At 41.9% G+C, this 12,673-nt stretch overlaps 1 protein-coding gene across 7 annotated transcripts in view; it reads left to right on the top strand.

Annotated features, from left to right (window-relative positions):
* Window positions 1-12,673, top strand: part of TBC1D19 (TBC1 domain family member 19) — a 109,110-nt gene that overhangs the window by 24,750 nt on the left and 71,687 nt on the right. For all 7 annotated transcript variants that reach the window (XR_014792184.1, XM_084856971.1, XM_084856970.1 and 4 more), the window contains one exon: window positions 8,840-8,952. Coding sequence is in view for 6 of the 7 variants with exons in the window: in XM_084856971.1 (XP_084713097.1) it covers window positions 8,840-8,952 (113 nt within the window). In the remaining variant the exon portion in view is untranslated. The remainder of the gene's footprint in view (window positions 1-8,839; window positions 8,953-12,673) is intronic.

Raw genomic sequence — 12,673 nt, 5'->3', positions numbered from 1 at the left:
GTGAGGACAATTTGCATTCTCTTACAACGGCTAGGAATTAGGAAAGTTTCTACCTGTTTTTAGAAAGTTGTGTATTCTTTTCAGTGCAACTCCTTGGTTACCATCCTTCAGTCTCCTGAGTTCCTAAATAAATGCCAAAGGTAGCTTTGTTAGTCTGTTTTGCAGCAAAAACATCAAAGAGTTGTTACGGTTCCAGAGTATTCTTTGCTGTTTTTCCTAAATAAATGTTTTGCTTTCCAAACTTTGATTTACTGAGCTAGTTTTTCATATGCTCTGTATAAGTACTCCACAAGACTTGTGCCCTTACAAGATCTTTTTTTTTTTTTTTACCAAACTTCGTTCTGTTTGTTCCATTGTTTGTTCCATTTCGTATCCTGCCATTCCTCCATAGAGCTCAGAACAGCATTTTCTCAGCATCATGAAAGCATATTGAAGTTCTGGAAGAATGAGTCCAAGCTAGCTGGGGAGTTTGTTAGTGGACGTGCATTCTTCCAGTACTTACAAGGCTGATACCTGACAGATGGAAGGCTTGTTGTTTCATTGTTTTTAAATGAAAATTATCTTTCATGGCAAGTACCTAGAAATTTTTTGGGAATCACATGCAAAACTAGAGGAAGGCCTTCCTTCAGTCTTGAGACTGATGTGTTGATAGGCCTATATCACAGACTACTTGTATTTCCCCAACAGTATACACTGTTTTCCCCCTCCTAGGACAGAAACACACATTACAGGATATGCTGCCAGTGAAAACAACAAAACATAAGCAAAACATAATGTGTAATGTATTGTCATTACATTTTACATTACAGATTAAGGGTTACTTCACATTACAGGGAAACAGGAGAACATGACATGAGCATGGTTTATCTTAAACCATATCAGAAGACAGCATGGCAGCAGTGACAATTTGTTTTGCTTCTGGAAGACTGGAGAAAAACCATAATAACCTGTTCCTGACTAGATAACCGCTTCAGATAGTGAATAGGCCATCTGGAAATCAGTGACCACCTTGATTTGTTAGTAGCATTTCAGATTTGTATCAAGCTATTGTTGAAATGGCTTGTATCCCTCAGTTCTTTGAAGCTTTTAAATTGGGCAGAATTATATGAAAGCAGGCTGGTTACTTTTCATGGGAATATTAAATGCACAAAAGGAAGGGGAATGGAGAAAATGATGTGAGGATCCAGAAGGTAAGAGACAAAGAGACGCAAAAGTGTATACACTGGGAATTGTGATTTGTACTGGGTCATAAGCTCATTGTGTGGCTTATAAGCAAAAGCTTGGCCAACTTAGTAATTAAGGGTGCAATCCTTACTAGATAGGTGGCCGCCTCTGAACTCAGAGGCAACTGCCTATCCAAAGCAAGGCAGGAGAAGAATGGGGGGGGGGTCGTTGCCTCTGTGCCTCTCCTGCCCTACTTCTTCTGCTAGACAGCTGTTTTCGGCTGTCTAGCCCTGGCAGGGGGAGCGGGAGAGGAGGCTGCTGTATGACACATTGGATGTGTCGAACATGCAGATCTGCTCTTCACGCCCCAGAACGCCCCCAGCCCTGCCCCTTTTCAGCTGCTGGGCGCTCATCTTCTGAGTGCAGAGGACAGAGCTTCTGTCAAAGAGGGAAGTCAGATTTCCGGGAACCGAGCGTGGGCTCCGAGGTCAGTTTCCAGAAAAGAGCATATCCTATGGCCCTCTAGACAGTGTCTAGTGGCCATAGGATTGCCTCCTTAAAGTGTATTCCTTTCCTTGTAAACTTTTCAAGAAGAGCTTCATTTTTATTATTTCCAGCCATGTCCTGGTTATTTGATACTGGAATCAAAAAACGGAAGCCTTCAAGATCCTAAATAGTCTTTAAACAAGGCATCTGTTACTATTGAGTTATCTTTGACTTGCTGCTAATTGGATAGCCTTAACATTCATGTCACTTGCTTAGCCAGTGATTGCCAAGTATTAGCTTGGCCCATAGCCCCAGTAATTTATTTTTGGTTTGTTTGTATCTTGCCAAGAAGCAGAAGAAAAAACATCACACATCCATGATGGGATTTCCACCCTCACGATCCCCGTTTACTGCCTGAGTGTAGTTCTGCCTCTCACAAACCTTTGTGGGACAAGATTACAATTTTCCTTTTGTGTGTCAGATGTTAGGAAGTAGAAGAAAAGAAGGCAAATGCCTTAAAGGTGCATTATAGAGTAGAAATCTGCGGGACCATACTTCTTGTTATTCGTTGTTGTTCAGTTGTTCAGTCGTGGATATTTATTCAGGTGGTCTCAGCCAGGTTAGCCATACCTGAATCTAGAACTGCAGTGGGTCCCTGAGCTCAGTTGCTGGGCAGAAGATAACTGCACATTTGATAAGGCAACAGTGGTATTTATTATTTATACCAGGCTTGGCCAATTCAGGGGTTTCATACTGCCTGCCAATGCAGGTGTTGATGCTGCACACTGCGGCTCCATTCAGTGCTTGAGAAGGGCTCTGAGGCCTGAGCACACAGGCCGTGGTAGTTCACTAGGCTATCAGGAGGTTTCTGGTTCAAGCTGTGGAGCTGCTGTTACAGGTTCATTCAAGGATCCTAAAAATCTCTCTCTCTCTTACCTGTTCTGGTTCTCTGAGAAGAAACAACAAGCCACATGTAGGAACCACTGAGCATGTCTGTTGCTGTAACTGCCATTGGCTTCATCTTACAAGTCTAATAGGATAGATGACATTATTCTCTAATATTTACATCTTCATCTGTATTTCTCTACTGTTCTGCAGAAGATACTTATGACCCTCTTATCACCTGCAAATTGTATATCAAGATAAATTATGTTTAGAAATCTTCCCTTGAGAATATTAGAAGAGTCTTGCTGAATCTTGCCCCCAAGTAGGGCATGAAGTTAATAGCCCTCCCCTGATTTTGCTCCTCCACAATAGGTTTTGCGAACGTTGAGATTCTATCTATTATGGTCTGTCCTGTCCAATCCTGTTTTAAAGCCATCTAAGCCAGTGGCTATCCCCACATTTTGCCGCAGTACAAGTGAATTTACACATTTTGTGAAGAAGTTCTTTCTTTTGTTTGGTCTGAATCTACTGCCAGTCAATTTTATTGAGAAGTTTCCTGTTTTGAAATTAAATGTAACTAAGTTGGACCTTCTTTCCTCTTTTACAAATGCTGAATTTGATAGCACAGTGGTTAATGTTCCTAAGTTGTTTAAGAGCACTTGCATCTCACACCAGGTCCTGAGTACACTGAATATTAAGCCCAGGAAGGACCATAGCTCAGTGGTAGGGCAAATGGTCTGAGATTCAATCCTTGGCAACTCCAGGTAGAGTTGGGAAAGACCCTGCCTGAAACCCTGGAGAGATAGTACATTAGATAGATAGTACATTATGTAGATAGCTAGATGGACCAAAGGTCCGATTCAGTGTTCTATTTGCCTCTAGTCAGTTCTATGACCATCAATTCTAAGGCATCAAGAGTCATTTGATCTCCGGAATCTGTTTAGATGTGAAGCAGTATACAAATGTTGTAAATAAGTAAATAATAAGGTATATAGAAATTTTGTCTTTCGAATATTTGTTTACCCAGACAATGAGAGTAGTAGAAGTTGCTCATTATTACAGTACTTTCTCCTTTGGCCTCTTACCTGATTTCTGTACTAAATTACTTTTTGGGGCCTGGTATTTATACTCGCAGGGATAAAGATTTCTAGTTGATTGGATTCTATGGCTCTTTGACATATAGAACAATTCTACCCTCAGTGCACCCTTCTGTGTCCTTTCTGTAGATTTTATATTCAGGAATTGCTCTTTCTCACTGATCCTCTTCGTTCCACCAGGTTTCTGATAGGTGTTCTGCATCTACATTCTCACTTAGTGCTTCAAGATTAGTCGTTAAGTCGTGTCCGACTCTTTGTGACCCCATGGACAATAGCACGCCAGGCCTTCCTGTCCTCCGCTCTCTCCCAGAGTGTGCTCAAGTTCATATTCATTGCATCGGTGATGCTATCTAGCCATCTCATCCTCTGCCATCCCCTTCTCCTTTTGCCTTCAATCTTTCCCAGCATCAGGGTCTTTTCTAGGGATTTTTCTCTTCGCATTAGGTGGCCAAAATATTTGAGCTTCAGTTTCAGTATCTGTCCTTCCAATGAGCAGTCAGGGTTGATTTCCTTTAGGATGGACTGATTTGACCTCCTTGCAGTCCAGGGGACTCATAAGAGTCTTCTCCAGCACCACAGTTCGAAAGCATCAATTCTTTGGCGCTCAGCCTTCCTTATAGTCCAGCTCTCACAGCCATACGTTACTACTGGGAAAACCATATCTTTGATTATACGAACCTTTGCTGGCAAAGTGATGTCTCTGCTTCTTACTATGCTGTCTAGGTTTGCTGCAGCTTTCCTCCCAAGGAGCAAGCGTCTTTTAATTTCATGGCTACAGTCACCATCTGCGGTGATCTTGGAGCCCAAGAAAATAAAATCTGTCACTGCTTCCATTTCTTTCCCTTCTATATGCCAGGAAGTGATGGGGCCAGATGCCATGATCTTCGTTTTTTTAATGTTGAGTTTCAAACCAGCTTTTGCACTCTCCACTTTCACCCTCAACAAGAGGCTGTTTAGATCCTTTTCGCTTTCTGCCATTAGGGTGGTATCGTCTGCGTATCTGAGGTTGTTGATAATTCTCCGGGCAATCTTAATTCCGACGTGTGATTCATCCAACCCGGTGTTTCTCATGATATACTCTGCATATAAGTTAAATAAGCAAGGCGGCAGGATACAGCCTTGTTGTACTCCTTTCCCAATTTTGAACCAGTCGGTTGTTCCATGTCCCGTTCTTACTGTTGTTTTTGACCCTCATACAGGTTTCTCAGGAGACAGGTAAGGTGGTCTGGTATACCCATCACTTTAAGAATTTGCCAGAGTTTGTTGTGATCCACACAATCAAAGGCTTTAGTGTAGTCAATGAAGCAGAAATAGACGTTTTTCTGGAATTCTCTTGCTTTCTCCAAGATCCAGCGAATGTTGGTGATTTGATCTCTAGTTCCTCTGCCTCTTCGAAACCCCGCTTGTACTTCTGGTAGTTCTTGGTTCACATGCTGCTGAAGCCTAGCTTGTAGGATTTTGAGCATAACCTTGCTGGCATGTGAAATGAGCGCAATTGTATGGTAGTTTGAACACTCTTTGGCATTGCCCTTCTTTGGAATTGGAATATAAACTGACCTTTTTCAGTCTTGTGGCCACTGTGGAGTGTTCCAAATTTGTTGGCATATTGAGTGCAGCACTTTAACAGCATAATCTTTTAGGATTTTAAATAGCTCAGCTGGAATACTGTCATCTCCGCTAGCTTTGTTGTTCGTAATGCTTCCTAAGGCCCACTTGACTTCACTCTCTAGGATGTCTGGCTCAAGTTCAGGGACTGCACTGTCATAGCTATCAGGGACATTCAGATCTTTCCTGTATAGTTCTTCTGTGTATTCTTTCCACCTCTTCGTAATCTCATCTGCTTCTGTTAGGTCCTGCCTTCTTTGTTCTTTTTTTTGTGCCTGTCTTTGCACAAAAGGTTCCCTTGATACCTCTGATTTTCTTGAAAAGATCTCTAGTCTTTCCCATTCTATTGTTTTCCTCGATTTCTTTGCATTGTTCCTTTAAGAAGGCCTTCTTGTCTGTCCTTGCTATTCTCTGGAACTCTACATTCAGTAGGATATATCTTCCCCTTTCTCCCTTGCTTTTCGCTTCCCTTCTTTCCTCAGCTACTTGTAAAGCCTCTTCAGACAGCCACTTTGCTTTCTTGCATTTCTTTTTCTTTGGGAGGGATTGAGTTGCTGCCTTCTGAACAGTGTTATGGACCTCTGTCCATAGTTCCTCAGGCACTCTGTCTATCAGGTCTAATCCCTTAAATCTAATCGTCACCTCCACTGTATATTCATAAGGGATATGATTTAGGTCATACCTGAATGGTTCAGTGGTTTTCCCTATGTTCTTCAATTTAAGCTGAAATTTTTGCAATAAGAAGCTCATGATCTGAGCCACAGTCAGCTCCAGGTCTTGTTTTGACTAACTGTATAGAGCTTCTCCATCTTTGGCTGCAAAGGACATAATCAATCTGATTTCGATATTGACCATCTGGTGATGTCCATGTGTAGAGTTGCCTCTTGTGCTGTTGGAAAAGAGTGTTTGCTATGATCAGCGTGTTCTCTTGGCAAAACTCAATTAGCTTTTGTCCTGCTTCATTTTGTACACCAAGGCCATGCTTGCCTGTTATCCCGGTGATTTCTTGACTTCCTACTTTAGCATTCCAATCCCCTATGATGAAGAGGACATCTTTTTTTTGGTGTTAGTTCTAGAAAGTGTTGTAGGTCTTCATAGAACCGATCGACCTCAGCTTCTTCGGCCTCAGTGGTTGGAGCATAGACTTGAATTACTGTGATGTTGAATGGTTTGCCTTGGATTCGTACTGAGATCATTCCATCGTTTTTGAGATTGTAAGCCAGTACTGCTTTTCCCACCCTTTTATTGACTATGAGTGCTACTCCATTTCTTCTAAGGGATTCTTGCCCACAGTAGTAGATACAGTGGTCACCTGAATTAAATTTGCCCATGCTTGTCCATTTTAGTTTGCTGATTCCCAAGTTGTTGATGTTCAATCTTGCCATCTCATGTTTGACCACCTCCAGCTTACCTTGATTCATTGATCTTACTTCAAGGTACCCTGCTTGAATTGGAGACTTTTAGCATTATCTTATAAACATCTATACACTGCATCCCTGTCATAGGAAGCTGCCATATATCATCGTTGATCCATCAGCCAGTATTGCTTATACTAACTGGCAGTAGTTTCCAGGTTTTCAGATAGGATGTTCTCTATCACTGAGCTAAGGCCTTCCCCCAAAAGTCCTTTAACAAGTGCAATTTCCCCTATACCCTTTGGTCTTCTCATGTGCCTATCATGTCCTTCTGTAGGCTTAAGTTAAACTCTGTTGCCATTTAGCTGATCTGGAATGTTTATAACATCATCCCTTAGGGATGAGTCATCTTGAACCAGATGTCGCCAGCTCCTCCTCCCTTGAAATCAATTTAAATGCTGCTCTGCAACCTTTTTTTTTTTATCATAACCAACAGCAGTCTGCTCTGCATCAGAACCCACAGTATATCCTTGCTGGTCTGGGTATAAATTAGTAGTTTCCTTTAAGTCAACTGATCACTGTCAACGTCTTCTCACATTCACCACCACAGTTGTACTGTCCACCAACATTAAGCTGTGGATTCTTTGATTCTCAAGAATAATGTTCAGCCTCTCTGTTTGGGGGATAATTCTCAATTTCATCCAGGCTTCATCATAAAGGCTGCTGCCAATTCTTTTTATCTTTCATAATTGTGAAATATGTACCGATACGTAATTTATTAGCAGATTTGTTCTTCCTAACACACTAAAGTCTTCTTCTTTGTTAAGATATGAGGAAGAGTTATGTGCGGTAATCTGTCAGCATAATTGCTAAGGAGCTTCAGTGAAGAACAAATGTTCTTGTTTTTTGGGATGTTTTCTATTCTGAGGTGTGAAGAGAGCACACGGTGAACTGTACTGTGAACTGCGCTCACGCTAACATATACATTTTCAATACATACATTCCCATCAGCCAGCCTAAGAGTGGATTTATTTTTTCTGCGAGAAGCTACAAGACAGAATGAGAGGTCTACTCTTGAAAAAGAATAGTATTTGGTACCTCTCTTCTTTGGTTCCTCTTGGGACTTTAAGATTTTGTTTATTTTTATCTGTTTTAAATATTTCTAGGCTGCCTTCAAGTAACTCCAGGGGATAGCAGCCTTGAGGAAGCTGGGCAGCTCCCAATGGGTGAAGCCTAAGAGTGCTGATTATTAGGGCATATGCAGCTATGTTTAGAAATAGTGCTTTAGAGCTAAGAGGATAATGACATAGGCTTTCTTTAATTGATTACAAAATGGTTAGGGATTAATAAGTTATAGGATGTTGGGGAGAAATGGGCTACAACAGAAATATACTCCATAATGAGAGCTAAAATATTAAGAGGGGTGAGGAAGAAGCTCAAGTATTATTTTAAAATATTGTAAACTGCTTTGAGGACCTGATAGTCAAAAGGTGGTGTATAAAGGCAGCCCATAAATATTTCTTGATAATGGCAGTGCAGCCATCTGTTATGGTGAAGAGAGAAGAGTATAGTCTTTGCTCTTGAGGAAATGGCTTATCTTCATTATACAGTCTGGGGTTTGGGAAGGCCACATAGGAAGCTTATGGCTTATTGATTGGTTTCAACACACACAGTGCTAAAGTGCAGTCCTTGTTTTATTAGTCTCTACACAAGGGAAAATGTTTTAATAAAAAGTATATCTCTATTTTGTGCATGTACATTTTTTTTCAAGAAATGGAAGTAAACCAGAAAGTTGAGGTGAAGGGAAGGGTTCTTGCATCACATAAAATTAATATGAGGGAGAGAAACTTTGTTGGCTTTCTGGATGTGGGATCAGTACAATTTCTCAAGGATAGGAGAGATTTCAGGTTCTTCAAGGCAGTTAGGATCCACTAATAATTTCAGCCAGCCTTCCTCAACCTGGTGCCCTCTAGATGCATTGGCTTATAACTCTCATCACTTACAGCCACTGTGGCCAATGACCTTGCTGGCTAGGGACAATGGGAGTTGTAGTCCAACACATCTGGAGAGCACTACTTTGGGGAAGGCTGATTTTAGTCAATGTGATGGAGTTACAGTGAAGGCAGTCTTTATACTGCCACCTTAAATCAGCTTTTAGAAACATGATGAAGTGAAATGTTAAATATATAACTTGGAATGTTTTTGTATGCTGGTTATATATGTTAACAACATCTACATTTCTTGTAGTTCTAATTGAACAGGATAGTGCAGCGGCTCAACAATATGTTCGACAGGGATGTCCAAATTCACTACGAGCTGAGTTGTGGGCACTGATTCTGAATATTTCTAGTCAGCCTGAGGTAAGTAGGAAATTGGATTAAAAATGTGGCTGTGTAGTTGTTATACATTCAGTAGCTAAACTGCATCAATGTTTGGCTGCAGAATTAAGCATTACACTAATTTTGCTTATCATTACACATGCGTGTTTGTGTTCACTTAACAGTAGTTCATAGACTTTTTGAACTTGAGCCTTCATTCCTGGAGAGAGCAATCCTACGGCCAGTAGATACTGTCTAGAAGGCCATAGGATTTTTTGGTTCCTGGGAACCAAGGTCAGAGCCAGGGCTCCAAACGTGCATCCTAGAAACTGAGCTCCTTGCCCCTCCCCCATCCCCTTCATAGCTGGTGCGGTTCTCTGCACTTGGAAACAAAGCATGGAGACACTGAAAAGGACGTGGTTCTGGGGGCAGAGCGGGGAGGAGACTGTAGAAGCTGCATTACGCAGCTTCCTATGCACCACTTGGCCTCCCCCCCTTCCGCTCCTAAGCTCCCTGGCTATCTGAAAGTCCCCAGCAATTTTGCCTGTCTAGCCAAAAATTCAGGGCAGCTGGAGCATGGAGGCAAGGATCATGTCTGTGCTCTGGCCCCCCTGCATTGGATAGTTGTCTGCCTCCAAGTTCAGAGGCTGACGACTATCTCCATAGGATTGCACCCTTAGTCTACTTTGTGGGCCCAACTCACTGTATACCAATAATCTTTTGCATGGATAGCTATGTGTGAAAGGCAGACTAATCAAATCTTCTAAGGACTAGCAACTTCTACAGATATATTTGCAAGGCTGGTATACAGGCTTTACATCACAATCATGATGATAAATAGTGCATATATATCTATATTTCTATATCTGTATCTATATCTACAGTGGCGAGAAGAAGTTTTTGAACCCTAATGATAATTATGGAAATTCCATAGTTTTGGCATGATAGCCTTCGTGAGTCAAAACCAGTCCTTTTCTAAATATCCAGTAGGGTTTATATTAGCCAATTCCATGTCTTGTGAAATAAAATGATGTCTAAATTAGGCAAACAATGAATACTTAAGAGTCAGGGTATGTGCAAAAGTAAGTGAACCCCTGGTTGCATCAGCTCAGTGAAAAGGAATAATTGGAGTCAGGTGTTTAAGTAATTGGGTAGATCTTCAAGGGTGAGTTTGGGAGGCCCCGTCTTATAAAAGGTTCAGAAACTTTGTGAGTTTGGTCACTGTATGGTTGTGTGGAAATAAGTCATGCCATGATCAAAAGACATTTCTGATGACCTCAGAAAAGCAGTTATTGCTGCTCACCAGTCTAGAAAGGGTCACAAAACCATTTCCAAGGATTTTGGGCTTTACCAATCCACTGACAGACAGATAGTCTACAAATGGAGATGGTTCAAGACCACAGTCACTCTACCCAGGAGTGGTCGTCCTACCAAAACTCTCCCAAGAATAAACCGCCGCATCATCCAGGAAGTCAAAAAGAACCCCAGATTAACATCCAGGGATCTGCAGGCCACTCTTGCCTTGGTTAATGTATGCTCATGATTCAACAATCAGAAAAAGACTGAACAATAATAGTGTTCATGGGAGGATAGCCAGGAGGAAATCACTGCTCTCTAAAAAGAACATTGCTGCCTGTCTGAAGTTCACTAAAGATCACAAAGGTGATCCCCAAGACTTCTGGACCAATGTTTTCTGGACAGATGAGTCAAAGGTAGAACTTTTTGGCCTCAATGAGAAATGTTATGTTTGGTGAAAAACAGACACTGAGTTCGAACAGAAAAATCTCATCCCAACCATCAAGCACATTCCACATCACAGGGAATGTGATAGTTTGGGCCTGCTTTGCTGCCTCAGGACCTGGATGGCTTGCCATCATTGACACAACCGTGAATTCTGCAGTGTATCAGAAGATTCTAGAGGAGAGTGTCAGGCCATCTGTCTGTGAGCTGAAGCTGAACCGATAGTGTGTCATGCAACATGACAGGGATCCTAAACATACAAGCAGATCTACCAAAAAAAAAAAAAGGCAGTGGAAGAAGAAATTCTGTGCTTTAGAATGGCCTAGTCAAATTTCAGACCCAGGCCCCACCAAAATGTTGTGGCAGGACCTGAAGTGAGCTGTTCATGCAAGGAAGCCCTCAAATGTCTCTGTGTTTAAGCAGTTCTGTAAGGAGGAATGGGCCAAAATTCCTCAAAGCCAATGTGACCAACAGTTGAAGGAAATGCTTACTTGAAATCATTGCTACTTAAGGGGGTGCCACCAGGTACTGAATCTGATAGTTCACATACCTTTTCACACATGGATATTGAATGTTGAATCAGTTGTGGATAGATAAATGTTGAAAAGGCATCGTGTTTGTGTGTCATTTGTTTAATCAGATTATCTATTGTTCTTTATCTAGGATTCTGGGGTTAGATTAAGATCTACTAACATTTTAGGTTGGAAATATGTGACATTCCTAAGGGGGTTCACAAACTTTTTCTTGCCACTGTATATCTATGAAAGATAGACTAGTAACAGAGTAATTTAAGAATATATTTAGACCTAAACTTTTGGCTTATATTTTAAAATTACTTTGTTGTTAGTCTACCTATCTTATATAGTTTAACTTACAACTGACTGCATCCCTAGTGGATCCAGAGCCTCCTTGTGGCTTTGTTGTTGTACCACTTTACACCTACCTCTGTCTGTCTGTCTGTCTCACTTTTGATTATTCACACTGCTTCAGGGCTGATGTCTTCGGATCTGCCTCCTTGAGAGACAGTGCTCAGCTTCTGAGGTAGAAGGGGATGCTGAGCCACCACCTAGCCCCTGAGAATGTTGGCACTTTAAGATTCAGGCTAGGATACTGGACAGGCAAAGGAGTGCCCACTTGTTGAAAAGGGCTCCTTATGAGGAAAGAGCTTCTCATTCCCTCCTCATGAGGAGGACATCTTATACAATCCTCTGACATGATACAGCCGAGTCCTGGGTGGGGGTCTGGAAGTTCCAGCATATAAGCTTTCAATGGATACCTACTGGCTGTTTGGAACAATATTGTACCTGAGTTCTTAGTATCTGAACCTAAGTACTACTGACCTGTGGACTCCTGCCTGGCTCTACTTTTGGGACTGAGTTTCTACTTGAGTACTCTCCTGGGCTTTGACCTTGGGTGTGCCCCAGACTTCTCTTCTTGAAACCACCTACTTGCCTGGTAAAACTGTGCTTTGACCATTGCTTGTAGCTTGACCACTCCTGCCTTAACCTGATCCCATACTGGACTGAAACCTTTGTGCTTAACCATTTGCCTGCTTAACTGATTTGCCTATTGGGTTTGTCCCTGTATTGGCCTAACATAGATACTTACCCAGCCATAGCAGGACACCCATTCATACACCCATACACTCATATCGTGCACACACATATGTTGTCACACTTAACTTATAATCACCCACCATCAGTTCACATGCACAACATCCCCCCCCCCCCCAACATGCATGGCTATTAGGTTTGAGAAAAACTTCCCATACAATGGAGTTTGCAACCACTAATTTGTGCATAGTGGGTGGGTGGTCTTCATTGAGATTTCAGCATGCTGGGAAGGTAGGGTTAACCCTTCCCTTCCCAACTGCAGTCTCATAAAAACATAAGAGCCATCCTGGATCAGACCAAGGGTCCATCTAGTCCAGCATTCTGTTCACAAGTGGCCAACCAGCTGCCCACGGGAAACCCAAAAGCAGGACATGACTGCAACAGCACCCTCCCACCCATGTTCCCCACCA

The sequence above is a fragment of the Heloderma suspectum genome, chromosome 5 (assembly GCF_057233095.1).
Source record: "Heloderma suspectum isolate Gila_16-S chromosome 5, 16-S_ref, whole genome shotgun sequence".
NCBI lineage: Eukaryota > Metazoa > Chordata > Lepidosauria > Squamata > Helodermatidae > Heloderma > Heloderma suspectum.
This window is presented reverse-complemented; position numbering and strand designations above follow the sequence as displayed.